Source organism: Hibiscus syriacus, unplaced genomic scaffold (genome assembly GCF_006381635.1).
Source record: "Hibiscus syriacus cultivar Baekdansim isolate YM2019G1 unplaced genomic scaffold, ASM638163v2 tig00110319_pilon, whole genome shotgun sequence".
Lineage (NCBI taxonomy): Eukaryota > Viridiplantae > Streptophyta > Magnoliopsida > Malvales > Malvaceae > Hibiscus > Hibiscus syriacus.
In genome coordinates, this window is record NW_024062678.1 from 29,195 (window position 1) to 45,414 (window position 16,220).

The 16,220-nt window shown below is 34.9% G+C and overlaps 3 protein-coding genes across 3 annotated transcripts; 1 reads left to right on the top strand and 2 right to left on the bottom strand.

Annotated features, from left to right (window-relative positions):
* Window positions 1-2,146: 2,146 nt before the first annotated feature.
* LOC120117245 (recQ-mediated genome instability protein 1-like) lies at window positions 2,147-6,148 on the bottom strand. The gene is made up of 8 exons (XM_039137533.1): window positions 5,593-6,148; window positions 5,336-5,503; window positions 4,663-4,808; window positions 3,989-4,125; window positions 3,095-3,426; window positions 2,833-2,943; window positions 2,542-2,670; window positions 2,147-2,346 (listed from the first exon to the last, which is right to left on the bottom strand). The coding sequence occupies exons 1-8, from the start codon at window positions 6,088-6,090 to the stop codon at window positions 2,179-2,181; spliced, it is 1,689 nt and encodes a 562-aa protein (XP_038993464.1). The 5' UTR covers window positions 6,091-6,148; the 3' UTR covers window positions 2,147-2,178.
* A 5,194-nt stretch (window positions 6,149-11,342) lies between these two features.
* LOC120117243 (ACT domain-containing protein ACR6-like) lies at window positions 11,343-13,216 on the top strand. The gene is made up of 7 exons (XM_039137530.1): window positions 11,343-11,389; window positions 11,469-11,514; window positions 11,581-11,695; window positions 11,769-11,836; window positions 11,918-12,520; window positions 12,607-12,711; window positions 12,847-13,216. Exons 1-7 carry the CDS (start codon window positions 11,343-11,345, stop codon window positions 13,180-13,182), a joined length of 1,320 nt encoding a protein of 439 aa, XP_038993461.1. The 3' UTR covers window positions 13,183-13,216.
* A 173-nt stretch (window positions 13,217-13,389) lies between these two features.
* On the bottom strand, window positions 13,390-15,793 carry LOC120117244 (60S ribosomal protein L7a-2-like). Its single transcript, XM_039137531.1, has 7 exons — window positions 15,721-15,793; window positions 15,198-15,245; window positions 14,904-15,105; window positions 14,152-14,321; window positions 13,915-14,043; window positions 13,736-13,828; window positions 13,390-13,653 (listed from the first exon to the last, which is right to left on the bottom strand). The coding sequence occupies exons 1-7, from the start codon at window positions 15,721-15,723 to the stop codon at window positions 13,522-13,524; spliced, it is 777 nt and encodes a 258-aa protein (XP_038993462.1). The 5' UTR covers window positions 15,724-15,793; the 3' UTR covers window positions 13,390-13,521.
* Between the last annotated feature and the right edge of the window lie 427 nt (window positions 15,794-16,220).

Sequence of the window (16,220 nt, forward strand, 5' to 3'; positions counted from 1 at the left end):
GTTCAAGCAAGCAAGACAGCACTGATAGCCTTCTACCAGACGCTGAGAACGGAGATTGGTCATTCTAATATCGGAATAACAATTGTGACTCCCCGACTGGTCAAGTACTCGTACAGAACCCGGTAAGGTAGGCTCGACATTATAAATACTATAAATGTATCGTTTATGACATATATCTGAACTTGATTTAATCGGATTTGATAATCGAGTTGTCTAATAAAAATCCAAAATGATCAAAACCCTAAATTATTTGATCATGTAACTCAAAATGAACTGAACTTAAGAATCAAACTCAGGGATGGGCATGGGTCGGGTTGGGTCGAATTTTTGGTCCACCTGATCCGAACCTGACCCGACTCAACCAAAACAAGATTTCAACCGATCCGAACCCGACCCGATATATAACTGAAAAACTCAACCTGATCCGATCTGAAATAATAATATATTATTATTTTTATTCAATAAAAATAGTGATTTAATTGAAAAAAAATATATAAAGGGAGTATTATTGTAATTATTCTAAAATATATAAGGTAAAATTATATTTTTCCGGGTCGGGTCGGGTCGTGTATTTTTCACCCTAAATCCGACCCGAACATCACATTTAAAAAACTCGACCCGATCAGACCAAAACCCAATTATATATATTTAAGGTAGTAAATCCATCAATTTTAGTAGGTTTATTAATTCCATTTATGTAATATTTTCATATATAAAAGACCTCCAAAGGCTAACTCACAAACACAAACCAAAGTGCAAGATAATTTGTGATTGAAAGAAGGCCAAATTTTCCTTCTCCCACTTTTTCACCATTGCTCTCTTCTTCACTGGTTTGTTTTCTCTACTGAAATCATCTCTCCTACTATATATATATATATATATATATATATATATATATATAGTATGTATGTGGTGATTATAAGGAAATATTTGTTTAGAATCTTTATTAATTATTAACAAAACACACATATCCTACAAACATAACTACTTAAATCCAAACTTAAAGGAAAACAACACTCTTTTTAATCAATAATAGATTCATTAATATATATATATATATATATATATATATATATATATATATTGCAGTTGTGACAAAGGTAGCTGAAGTTGAAGCGTGTCAGGCTGTCAGCTGACATTATATCCGACCAATTGCATCTTTCAAGATTGTCAAAACAAGTGCTGAGACAAGAACCCCACATACACTGGTCAATGTCTGGGTTCTGAATGTTTTGCAGTTGGCCCTGTGATTCCACTTAATTATTTCCATCTCATTCTATTATCTTTATAATAATAATAATAATAATAATAATAATGTAATTTCCGATAAGAAAGAGACTTACGATTATTAATAAAAGACGAGTCTACAGCAAACATCATATACTGAGATATATTATTAATGTTTTACACTGAAATACACTATTAATTTTTTTTATTAAAATTTCTTGGACCTCATTTAAATCAATACTATGAATTTGCACCTACATCAACACAACACGAGATTTCTCAAAAGAAAACTGCAATAAAATGAAAAAAGAAATGACAAAATTAGGAGAGAAGAAAGAAAAAGAAAACATAGCTCATTTTTTTCATATTCATTAATATATTATATATTAGTTATATATTCTCTAAAATAATCAAGCTAATAGTTTGGTATAGTGGTCAGGTGCCTAAACATTCTCTTCTGTTTTATGGGTTCAACTTCTCCCAAAAACATATTCTAATATGTATCACCATCTTATTAGTTATAGTTAATTTAATAAATAAATAATTCAGTTAACGTGTCTTTCATTCTCTTTAATAGAATTTAAAGTCGCGATGATTATTTTGTAATCGTTTAATGATTATTTTATAAGTTTTAAAAGTTCAATGACCAAGATAATCATTAGAAATAGTTTAGTGACCTCTAATGTATTTTACCATTAAAACTGTTTAAATCACGAGACAAATCTTAAATTAATCTTTATATTTCACAATAACTGAATTGAATCTTTAAAATAATACTTCTAAACACGTTAGGTGTAGTGATATGATCTTCTAAATATATGAAAAGTTTTTATAATATGTCAACATTTACACTAGAATAATCCAAGTACCATAATTTAATAACACAGTAGTTAACATCTGTGAATTTTGTATTCTAGGACATAAACTGACGTACTCATATCATGAAGCCAATTAATGGGATATCTCGATGGGATCCGACGGCCGGTGCTCCGGAGTTCGGCACGAAGAAGGCGTCAATCTTCTAAGAAGCAATCTTGCATCAGATGCAGGACAGCCCTGGGTCATCTCCTTGGCAATTGGGAGAGGAGTTGTTCTGTTTATCTCTACGAGCATCAAACCCTGCAGAAGACACTTTTGCAATTAAATAAACCGACCATCAAGATTACAAAACCATAATATTTAACACCATTTCAGCTTTTACAGTGTGTCATGCCTTCCACCGTCTAGCACAAAACAAAAGCGCATCGAACTCTTTCCGACGAGGACAATTCAAAATGCATAGTTGATAAATAGTTGAAGTTTGACATGCTTTACCTCAAAATGTGCTAAAAATGCCTGAAACTGCCTCATAGTCTCCTTCATACCACTAACTATTTGTTTGTCTGAAGAAGAAAGAGCTGCAGTGACCTCTTGCGGAGAACGGCCTATTCCTTTCTGCACAACCTGGAATTCAGAAATATAAACAGATGCAATAAGCTCATTGCATTGTCGGTACAATGACATAAGCCTTAAAGTAATAAGTTTAGAGAGAGATAATAGTGAGGACAAATGCAAATTAGCAAGCCAATATTGATAGAAAGAGACGAGGCTTTCACATGAACATACATTGTGATCAATGAGGATCTCGGAGATGAGGCTACCATCGTCAACATAACATAGAAGCTCGTAAATTGTCCTTTGCTTATACTGGAATCCCTTGACACCAGTCAAGAAGCACTACAAAAGAATTTTCATAAAACTGAGAAAAACTTCAAACAGTTAAGAAACTAGAAACCAACTAAATATACGATGGAAGGAATTTTCAACTAATCTTGTATTATCCATTTTAAAAATGCTAGACGAATGTTCAGTAGGTAACTACAGATACCTTAATTTTTCCCTGTACATACGTAGCTTTATCTTTAATAGCAGCCCACTTGGCTGACAAACTAGCTAAGTAGGTAAAGGGGACTTCTCGGTCTCCCAACAGTATGAGAGGATGTTCAACCACATGGATGTGCTCGTTATCTGGTGCGGTATTCAAGTTTGAATTTGACATAGCATTTTCCCTGCTATTGGAAACACTATCAATATGCATCCTCTCAACATCCAAAGCAACATCCGATGATGAATTAGGCGCAGCATTCGCCCCACCCGTACGAGCAGTGGGATCCTCTACAGTTCTTTCAGTAACAGTGCTAGATGAAACCAAAGTAGCACCTGCAATGCATGGATATAGGCAAAAGAAGGGATGGAGATGCAATCAATTTATATGCTCTCAATTTGCTAAGTAGCCATACAAAATTTCAAATGCCATCAAATTTCTTTAACACTAATTCAAGAAGCGTAGCACATAATTGAAGATAAATGATGAAAGAATAGAGGGAAAATTTTCAATGTATCATCGGCTAGAAGTATTTAAGAAAAGCCCAAGCAGAAGAATTCTCTCATTTCTTGAACAAGAAATGTCAACCTCCAATTCTGAAACTCAAGTGAAGCACTAATGGCCTGTCTAAACTCTTAAGAGCAGGCAAAAAGAAAGCAATCTAAGGGGGAACATCCTCCTTTTTATCCCACTATTTTCCATCTCATTTTCTGTTCTGCAGGACATCCTAATATCACTATCAATATACCTAAAAAGGCATTAATCAACATCTCCCTTGAAAATTACATTTATAACAAACATATACAGCATGCAATCATTCTTATCCTTTTTATGCACACTTTTTTCTTTGGAAAGTTAACCACTGTCATTTGATTTCAAAAACAAAGAATAAACAACCTCTTTCATCTGTCCAAAAAGGAGCCAAGTTTTGAGATATTAAAGTGTTAGTTGGCTCAACAGAATTAACACCATTCAGTGGCAATGCAGCAAGAGTTGCTCTAGTTGCTAAAGGAAGAATCAGTCCTGTCTTTGTTCTGCATAAAATAGAGAGAGAAAGAGAAAAATTAACAACAATGAAAGATTCTTGATTCAAGTGAATTTTTTAGGCTCATTAAATGAGTCATAATCTGTAAGATCACTCCAAGTTCCAAAACGGTTTAACAGCAATCACTCAACAAGGATGACAATGGAACAACTCTAATCAGAATGTCCTGATAATAATAAAACTAAACCATATATCATTTCCTCTCCTTAAGGACATTCTGGTTTTATTCTATTTTTTCATTCATATGAACATTGAAATTACACAAGGCATCACCAGTATTACAATCAACACAATTTATCCCTCTAGGAAGCTGCAACCATAATTCTGAACTAGAGACTCAACCCCCCTAATTGTACAGCCTTTAAAGGCCACGTCATTTGATTTTAGCTATTGATAACATGAAAACAAAAGTAAAACTACAATGATGTAAAAATGATAATTTTTTTTGGGGGGGGCCAGCTGATATTGGATTTGGTAATGTATGCGAGAAGAAATAGTAGATACATTCTTGGAAATTTAATAATACCTTTTACCCCTAGGTGGCTTGTTTACTTCAGCAACAAGGCGCTGTCGTGCAGCTTCTAGGTCCTCAACCACTCCCCCTAGAATTTCTAAACTTTCAGGAACCAGCATAAGAAGCCCACGTCGTATATGCACATTACAGATAACTACCTACAGAATAAAAAATATAACCAGACTACATCAAAGCTTTGGCAACTTATAGAACTAAAGGTTTTAAACTTTTGGTTGACATGAATAAATGTGCATGTGTCAAACCTAGCAAAAAAAAAAAAGGAGGCTAATCTAGGTGTTCTACCATCACCCTATAAATCAATAAGAAGAGATATTACAAAAATCCACATAAGACCAAATTGATCAGTAAAAAATACAGATACTAATAGGCCAAAAGCTGTCAATACGCCATTGATTCAAATTCATGCTACCACGGGCTGCCCTTATGAAATGCACTCAATTTAAGCATAATATGAACAAGAACTATATGCACATTGATTTATCTAGTCAAGTGGCGTTATCTAACATCTCTTAGGTATTAGATGTCATGTGATTTTATATTAAAGTTAAGCCCCTCCACCTATTAGCATTTGATTTTAAGTTGAATAATTAAATCATCAATACTAAAAGTAGTAATTCCTAATAGCAATGCCATCTAAAAATCAATGATAGCACTAGAGAAGAACCTTCAATCCAGCAGGAGTCAAAACTTGAAGATCTTTGATAGGCCTGTATTCCATGCCGAACACGCGTTGAACACCATCTGTAATGGATAATTTAAGGCACCTCTTGAGTCCAGGTGTATCCTGATACCTTCCCTTGAGCGGACAACTGATATTTACTATCTCATCAACCTAGATACATAAGAATTCAACATGAACAAACATTTGAAACATCAACACATCAATTTCATGAATAATTTTGAATAGTAAAACAACCGAACCTGCAAAACAAAGGGTCCTTTGAGATCAACAAGACGCATAGAATCAACATTTTCAGGAAGAATACCGCCGCCGGAGTAATTCATATCAGAAAGCAAGAATTGTTGAAAGCAAAGCTTCGCCTTTTCAGAAATATCGAGATTCAAAAACCTAGGGACCGAGCTCTCTAATCCTTGAACGCAGGAATCCAGCCACTCTCTCCTCAATTTGAGTCCCATCCCTAAAAGAAAGTCAGCAATCGGAGAGCCATAGCTCTCCACTGATGTAAGCGGTGCAGACGTTTCCTCCACCGGAGAAGGAGTCAAGCTTTCACCGGCATCGACGAAATCGTCGTCGGAGATCGCGAGTGGCTCGGCGGGGTTAGGGTCAGGAGGAGATACTGTCACGGGTTGGTTACGGACGGCGGAGCTTCCTTGTGGAGGTTCGTATTGGGGTTGTTGTTGGCTTTCTGCATCTTCTTCGTCGGATGAGCAGTGCAGCCTTAGGCGTCTTCTGGCCATAGACGTTGAAATGTCTGAGGATTTTAGATTTTCCCGCCACTGTAAAACCGCACAGAGCCTTTTTGAGGGATTTTTATTGGGAGGCGGGCGGGAAAATACCTTAAATTGAGACCCGAATTAGATTACCAACAATATATATAAATATGGGTAAAGTCGGATCAAACTTTTTTTTTCTTAATATTATTATGCGAATTAATATTTATTTAAAATTTTATTAATTAATTGATAGCGTGTATCTATGTAACTGTTAGAATACAGAGTCTTAAGAAAAAATAATATTCTTTTTTATTTATATAAATCGATCTAAATATTATATCATCTACATATTCGATTCTAATGAAATATTATTATGAAAGCCTAGGATCTCTCATGCAGAAAAATAACAGTAAAAATACAATTTGACGAGGAAATAGAACACTAATATCTAACAGTATAATACACTTGCAGTTATCCAAATGAATTAAAGCTTTTTACAAGCATATTTTTTTAAACCATGATTAATCTTTCTGGATACCCAATCAAGTTCAGAAGCAATGTTGACCCTAAACTAATATAATAAAATACAAAATGCTATAAGACCTCATGTCAAGAAAAGAGTGGTTAATCTTGCAGGACCAGTAGCAGGGAGGGATGAACACCATCAAAGAACCTTTGGTTTCCCAGTTAAGCAATGGCACAAAACAATTTTAGAAATTGGGCTGGCATGATTGGCCTGTGTGCTCGTCCCAGATTGGCAATTGGATCTGCAAAGTACAAAGGCAACACGTGGGCATAGCATCACACCAAACGTTGAGCTTCGATTGGTTCATCCTCAGAAAAAGTGGCAAATGATGCCCCCATTGTTTCTTTGGTGGATGCAAAAGTAGAGCACACAATACTATAATACCTTAATGGGGTTGGCTCATACATTTAATGCCTTCCCTATCTAATCTTGTGCTCTTTTCTGCAACTTTATTGGTTCAAAGATGAGCAAAATTTTATACAACACCCTCGTACTATGTATCTTTTGTAGATCTAATCTGGGTTTTTGTTAAGTTGTGCATCTGATGTCATCACATATTGTTATGTTTCTTTTGGATTTTTCTTTCTGTAAGTTGTACTTTCGTTGTTAATCATTTGTCAATTGAAACCTTCAAATGAACTCTTATGTTGATTGAAGCCTTTGAAGTTTTATATCCTTCTGCCGACTACAATATAGTGACATGACTACTAGTTGATCTGCCAAAATCAAATTTGTTATCTGAAAACAATATCTACAAGCTCTATTGACCTACGAATAACTAAGGACGAAGCCAATATTCCAATTCAAGGGGGCAAAGAATAACTAACCATAAAAAAATCAGGTGGGCAAAGTACAAGTAACCATAGAAAATATTGACAAATTCAAAATAAACTAAAATAAAGAATTATAATTTAAAATTTACCAATATATATTTTTAATAAAAAAGGGGAGGGGTCAGTGGCCCCCGAGACAAGGCATGGCTTCGTCCCTGCAAATAACATCATGACCTTAGGTCTAACACTAGTATTAAGGGTGTGTTTGGTTCATGGAATGTAGCATTACCTCCGGGAATATAATTATCGGAATGTAATATTACCTAACACATTACTGAGAATGTTGCATTGTTGTGTTTAGTTTGTTTAGCATGAATGTAAGATTACAATGTTTGATTAAAAGAATAAAAGATTATTGTAATGTATATTTTACCAAATTATTCTTGTTATATATTTGTTTTTTAAACAAGTTGAATTCTAATATTCAAAATAAAATATTTGTATAAAAGATCATAAAAAATATATATTTTTATTATTTTTAATTTATATATTTTATTTAAAATTTTTAAATTCATAAAATGTATATAATTTTTTACAAAATTTAAAAGATAAATTAGTTTAATGAAAGGGTTTTATTTTATTTTAACCCCTGAACTTCATATAAAATTCTAATTGTAGACTTTTTGTAAATCTAAAATAATTTAAGGATAAATTTGTAATTTACCCTTCGTATAATTTTTTTATTCAATGGTTGGGAGAAGGAAATTTTGGGAAAAATTGTTTTAAGGGCATTTTAGTCCAAATTCATGGGAAAAGAATAATACCTAAGGGATTGGGGAGAATGACATTCCTGATAATAAGCCCAAAAAATGTCACTGTTGGGAATGACTTATTACTCTTTACTGGGAATCTTTGCAATCCAAACATAGTTATCATTCTGGAAAAAAACTTTCCCGCCGGTAATCTCACAATCCCCATCCAAACATAGGTATCTCGAAACTCTCCCTCCTAAGATCTCTCAACGAATTGAGCATCATCTTCTTTCATATTTAACTAGAACCACCATTTGTGGTTCTCTGTACAAATAAAAAGGGATGAACCATTTACCATCTTACAACTAATAGTTTCCCATCAACACATATCTTAACCTCAAAACCGATTAAAAAGTAAAGGGATTAAAAATGACCGAATTATAGTATATATACTAAATCCACAAAGAATGCAGTGTACGAGGACCTTCAAAACGATTTGACCTTTAAAACATAACCCCCTGGCCCCTCCATTGTTAGTGGGGGAATCATTAAGAAACTGTTATTCTCATTTCGGCCTATAAATACGCATATGAGATGTGCTGTTTTTTTCCATATCAGGTAGCAAAGGGGCTTGAACTTGAAGGGTATTCCAATGGAGGCTAAAGGAGTGAAGCTAGGGTTAATGTTGATGGTGGTGACGATGTTGGTTTCGGGTTCGAACCTCGCGGAGGGCGCATTCGGGATCGAGCTCAACCCGTGCACTCTCCCTCAATGCATTGCTGAGTGTAAGAAAGCATTGCAGGGGAAATTCCTGAGTGCAACTTGTGCTTCAGGGCCTCAAGGGAAATTCTGCATCTGCCTTGGTTGATGTCTTTGCTTAAATTAATGCTTTCGTTTATCCCTCAACTGGATGTAATCTGATGAAAGGAAACAAATAAATAAATGTTCATAGGACTGTAGTTTATGTGCGTGATATATAGTCTGCATAATGTTTATAGTTTATTTTGTATTGTCTGAGTAATCCGGATTTGGTACTCTAAAATATTATTATAAATCGACTTTATCAATCCAATTTATTCAATTCACAACGTCATAAATCTCTTGTCTAACTAGTTCAGATTTAGTTGAAAAACCTATTATAAGACGACATTCACAACCTAATTTATTTCATTCTTAAAACTGGGATTCGAACTCTAATCTTATTTTACTATATCAACGAATAATTGATACTATATTATTTTTATTTTTAAGCTCAAATTGTTTTGTCATAATTCGTCACTAATATTACACCGCAAAAAGATTCCCAATTGTGTAGGTTTGGAGACTGAAGTGCAACCAATCCTTTGTTGTATCTCCTTAGCTACGGTCTCCTTTAAACGAAAAAGATGAAAAGATTGTGAATTCTGTCAAAAGTTGTCTGAGAATACTGTGACAGTAGAATAATAATCAATTCTAAAAGCAGCCAGTGACGATGCATGTTAAAGCTAAACATAACCGAATAAAACGATTTCAACGGTTAAAAAACTAATATTATATTATAATCATCTTAAACTATTTAAATAACAATAATAATACTAAACACAACGAATAATGGTATCTTCGGACATTATATTTTATATCAAGAGACGACGAAATTATAAAATTATGAAGGAAGAAAATAGATTATGGGACATGCGATTAGCTATTGTTTTTGTAATTTATAAGTGATGGACAACAGGGTCGGTGGTGAATTCATTTATTTTTGGGTCTCAACTGCGATGATTTATGGTTTAGGTAAGGATTTAAATTGCGATTATAGTTGCGCTTTTTTGTTGTGTTTATCATAATTACATATATAACGTTGTTATTATAGAAATCGATCATACGTAGAAAACTCTAATTCTTGCTTCCTCTTTTTCTCTATCTTTCTCTTGTTTTTGGTTTTTTTTTCTCATTTTTTTATTAGCAAGTGATTTCATCAATCTTGGTGTTGATTGTTGTCGCCGATATTTTTTTTTATCTCACTTCTTTATTTATTCTTTGTTTCTAATAATTATACCTTTATAGCACGATTTTCTCCGCTTTTATAGCACGCTTTTTTCTCTGTCTTTTGACATATTTTTTATTTTATTTTTCGATCGTTTGTTGTTTATTTTTCTCATGATTTAATTTGACGTCGTCACGACTGATCAAGATGATGTTAATTTGTTATCTCACCGATATTCCTTGCTTTGGACCCTCGAATTTAATTTGGATACGCAACCTACGATCGTAGATAGTAATCTCACGATACTTCACTCTGATTTGTGTTTTATCGGTAGTCTTTCAGTAGTTTAATCCCTGTTGTGATTCGTTTGCCGTAGCAGTCAGATTCGTCCGTATTTATTTTCTTGTTCGAGTAATGATTGGAAGTTTGCTAAACTTGTAGCTTGTGTCGTGTAATGAAGAGAATAGCTTCGATGTTGCTCCCCGAATTGGTAGCATGGATGTTCGATGCCTCGTAGTGGTCCACTGCACTGGACTTTTCCACCACTTTTAGAGTAAATAAATTTGATTAAAGTTATATTCGATTCATTTATGTTCACAAATAAATTTATTTATGAGTTATACGACTCTCTTTAAACATACTTATGAAAGAAAAAAGAAATTGAGTTTGGTGTTCTTAATACTGTTATTTTGTCATCTTATGCGTGATATGTAGATAAGTTCCATGTAAACATCTTTACAAAAAAAGCGAAATTCCTTTCTCGAGGAAGTTGAACACTTTTTCCTGGAAAAGTACAAAAAGGGAAACCAGATTGAGGATATATTTCTTGTTTTTTTCAAGGATGGGGGTGATATGGGGGCAGTAATTATGTTCTTCACGGAGTAGTAATTATTTTATTTCCTTAATATTTGTACTTATCGATTAGTATTATTTACTGTCGGAGATAATGTCCGGCGACGGCAGCACATGGCACGTGACATTACGGTGAATGGGCGACGTAATTCTCACACAGTCACGTGCATTGCGTGCTGTACGGACTATAAATTCAATAGAGGTGGTGATGAATGAATTGAATTTCACCCAAAGAATAAAGGCCTTTTTAGTTGATCTCAAGTTTGCCTCGACCAATTGAAATCCGACACGTCAACACGCCATGTCCTCCCGGAAACTTCCCTCCGTTTGTATCTCATACACGCAATAGACAACAATGTAATTAAATTTGGTTCTTCCTGGTTTCACTTTGTTTACAGAGAACACAAATGGAGGATGAATTTGCAAAGCTTATCAGGAGAATTAACCCTCCAAGGTATTACCCCTTTTGTTTTTTTCACAGATTTCATCTCGATTTTGATTTGCCTTCAATGGGTTGTCTTCCATTTCTGCAGAGTTGTTGTTGACAATGGCGCCTGTGAGAATGCTACCTTCATACAGGTATGTTCATCCCTGCTTCTTCTGCTATAAATGACAAAGTTGATGGTTTTTGTGTTGTTTCCTTAGGTTGACAGTGTATACAAGCATGGGATTCTCCTGGAATTGGTCCAGCTTCTTTCAGACATGAATCTCAATGTAACCAAAGCATACGTCTCGTCCGATGCCGGATGGTTCATGGATGGTATGCTCCGACGAACATCTGTTTCATCTAATGGATTCCGATGTTTTATCAAACTTTGTTGTTGTTTCTCCAGTGTTTTATGTGACAGATGATCATGGAAACAAAATTACAGATGAAGGTGCCCTCGTTTATATAGAGAGAGTAAGCAATCCTTTAGGTCGACAGTGTGGTTATAATTCGAATCCGGACAATATTCGATATCGATTTTGTTGAATTCTGCAGACTCTTGAAACCAAAGTGCATTTGTTGAATACGATGAGGAGCTCAGTTGATTCAACTTCTTCCGAAGATCATACATTAATAGAACTAACCGGAAGTGATAGGCCCGGGCTTCTATCCGAGTTATCTGCAGTTTTAGCAGATATGGAGTGTGATGTGGTGAACGCTGAGATGTGGACTCACAACGGTCGAGCCGCCGCTGTTATCCATGTCATTGACCACTTTACACGGCACGTGATCGAAGACCCGAAGAGGGTTTCGATTATCAAGGAGTTACTCTTCAATGTGATGAAAGGGGACATTGATGCTAAGATACCAACAGCACGAATGTCGGTTTCAACTTCAGGGAAGACTCATAGAGGGCGAAGGTTGCACCAAATTCTGTTTGCAGATAGAGATTTCGAGAGGCCAAACGATATCAAATTTAAAACCTCAGAGCGACCCCATGTTTCTGTGATGCATTGCAGCGACAGGGATTACACGGTCGTGATGATAAGGTGCTTGGATAGACCGAAGCTGTTGTTCGACACTGTTTGCTGTTTAACAGACATGGAATATGTTGTGTTCCATGGAACAGTTGTCACAGGGAGAATGGAAGCTTATCAGGTTTGAAAATCACATTCACAGGAAGGATTCCAAATATTTTCGCTAAATTAAAAGTTGGGTTTTCATTTATTTATTTATTTTTGTAGGAATATTATATCAGACATGTTGATGGATTCCCTGTAAACTCAGAGGCTGAAAAACAAAGAGTTATGGAGTGTCTTGAAGCAGCCATTGAAAGGCGAACCACAGAGGTTACATTCAAAAACCTGGTTTCAGCAACTTCGGTCAAATTATGGTTTCAGTCCTTGTACTATGTTCGATGACGAAAATCATAATTTAACCCAGAAAAACTTCCATTGAATGAATCGTGATTTGTTGTCCCACAGGGTCTAGAATTGGAAGTGATTACAGATGATCGATCGGGGCTTCTTTCAGACATAACACGAATATTTCGTGAGAATGGATTGTGCATCAAAAGAGCAGAAATATGTAGCAGCAATGGTGGGAAAGCAAAACACAGTTTCTTTGTGACTGATGTGGGAGGGAACAGTGTTGACCCCAAAACTCTGGATTTGATCCAAAATGAGATAGGACAAGGCTGTCTCATTGTTAAAGGGAATTCCTTTTTGTGTCCCAAAGAGACAACCAGAAGCTACCTGTTTGGGAACCTGTTTAAAAGACCAAGTTTCCAAAGCTTCAAACTCATCAAATCTTGTTCATAAATCTTTGTTCCCTAGGGAAAAATCTAGTGTGTTGTTCCCCATATAGCTCAAGTCTTGTATATGTAATTTGTACATAATTTAATGGAAGTTCGAACTAATCAGTCCAAAACCAGAAGAATTTGGCTAACATGCAAAACAAAACATCGATTGATAGTGTTCATTAGAAAAACACAACTGCACCGCAAACAGCAGATTCTAGGCACTAGAAAGTTCAACCACAAAAATAGATATCAATGTTGATAAGGGAAAAGAGTAGAACAAGTCGAAATTTGATTGTAACTTACTACAAAAGACTATTTAATCAAAACATAAACCATGACTAAAGGTGTGTCGTTCCTCTTAAGTCATCCTCTGTGCAGCTTCCTTTGCAAGAAGCCTCTCCTTGGCTTTGGTTCGGGCTTGTGACTTGGAGCCCATGATTCCACCTCCCCACTTCTTTCTATTCTCGTCGTACTTATCGTTGAAGTTGGCCTGCAATATAATGCAGAAGTGGATAAAACAATGTATAACTTCAACATAAATTACTTCAAATATATTGCAGGCATGTTCTTACCTTGATTGCCTCGAGGATTTTGCTGAATTCCATCTTATCCTCATTCTTAACAGTGGTCAAGCACAAGACGGAAGCAGTTTTCTTGTGGACAATCTGCAGTATTAGACAATCACAAATAAGTACGTTCTCATTAACTCTGTAATTTGGCAGCAAAGTTAGGAAATACGGTAGAAATTAACCGATCCCAAACGTGCTTTTCCCTTAACAATGCAGTAAGGGACTTCCATTTTTCTGCACAAAGCCGGGAGCCACACTACCAACTCTATGGGATCCACATCATGAGCAATAACGACCAATTGTGCCTTATTCTGCAGAGGATATTATGAAAGAAATATTATTTTGAAGTGCTTCAAAATGATAAAAGTACAGTACCGCACTTGCTAAACCGATGAAATACAAAGAAATTAAAGGGCAACCTGCTCAATAAGGTATGTAACATGGTTAAGACCATATTTCACAACAATTGGTTTCTTAGACTCAGGTGCTTTGCCTTCAGCCTCGGCCTGGGCCTTTTTCAGGAGACGTTCCTTCTTGGCTGCCTTGTCCTCCGGCCTGTACTTGAGGAGTAACTTGAACAAATTTGTTGCTGTAACAGGACACCAGATAACCAGGTTTTAATGATTAAACATCATCCCAACCATTATAAACAGAAAAGATAATCTACAGCAAGAAATGTGCAGGGAACATGGATGCAAGAGGCTATAAAAAATGTGCAGGTAATCAACAAAATGCAAGAGCAAACATAGCAGAATAAGTATAAACATAAACAGTAACAAACAATTTTGTATGTATGCACTTAATATCTTGAGTTCAAACAACACTTAAAACCAGATTATAAATTCAACAATCACCATCTTCAATAACCTATCACAAATTCAAAAAGTGACCTTTACCATGTTGTCAATGTGGGAATTCTCCAACATTTACCAATTTCCACAATTCCAATCGACATTCCTTTTCCCAAATAAAAAAATTATCAGGAGAACAGTCCGAACTGATGCATTTAAAATAACTTTCTTACATTACAAATCCATTTCCCCAAACTCATACCATACAAACATCCATGCAAAGTTAACATGAAACAAAATTGTAATGGCAGAACTCATTCATATCAGACATGGTAAAACTAATACATAAATAGGAAACAAACAAAGATTTTAGTGCAGACCTAAGTTCTTGTCGAGTGTCTTGGTGAACTGGTTCAATGCTGGTGGAACCTTCAACCGCTGCTTGAGGATCCTCTTCTTCCTTTGAATGCGAACAACCTTAGGCCACTTCACAAATCGATGCAGGTCCTTCTTAGGAGGTAGAGCCCCTCCAATACCAAACTGCTTTGGACGCTTCTCAAACAACGGATTGACAACCTTCTCCTAATATTTAAAAATCAAAATAACAAATGGAAGGTGAGACCACAATCATGTTACTAGGAGGTTTAGGTGTAAAGAAAATAATGAAAATTTACTTGTTTCTTCTTGGCGGAAACTGCCACCTTTCCACCTCTCTTCGGAGCCTGCATTTAAAAACGAGGTTAATAAAAATAGAAAAATAAACCCTTATAAATAAGGGCATTGATACATAACAAGGCTTCAAACCATTATATTTATATAACGAATATAACTTAAATAAAGTTCACCTAGAGAATTTAACAGCGAAGTTACTCATATCTCACATAGCAACACAAAAATTAGATCTTCTAGCTGAATTAAGAATTATACAACTCTTCCAATGTAATACATGTTTAGTACATTGTAGAAAGAGCTATCATATAAATTTTACAAATAGTATCTAAATTCTAAACCAGGGATTCACTCTCAAGCGTTAATCGGCTAAATAGATTTCATAAAACATTAATTGAAATCTCAAAAACATTTCAAATAGAAGAAGAAAACTGAGAAAAAAAACACCCAAAGCAAAAAACAAGCAGAGAATGAAGGTGATGCATAGTAATAGAAGATGATTAAGTGAAATGAGATTTTGAGATTTACCATTTTCAGCAACTCCTAAAGCTTCTCCCGAGCTTTTTTGTGAGTAAGAGCGGCAGAGGAAAACCAATGAAGGACGGAGGAAATGCGAAGACCAACTAGGGTTTATATTAGAACAAGGCTCTCATTTGGGCCAGCGATTGAAAAATTATGGGCTTTACGGACGCTTTCTAAATCATTTAATAATAATAACTCATATACTCTTAGAAACATAATGCTCGAACTTAAAATCTCAATGAATAACAATAATCTCATAACTACTAGTGTCGTTAGATTTGTGCCTTAATTCTATTTTTATTATCATTATATTTGATTTATTAATCAATTAATCTTAATCAAATATTATGCGGATTCATTATAACAGTGATATTCATAAAAGAAAATTCAATTTACAACATCAAGATTCAAAATCATAAATTTAATTAAAAGATATAATGTCTCATCATATTATATCAATTAATGTGGATAAGATATTAGATAAATTTATCATTAAAAAATATACT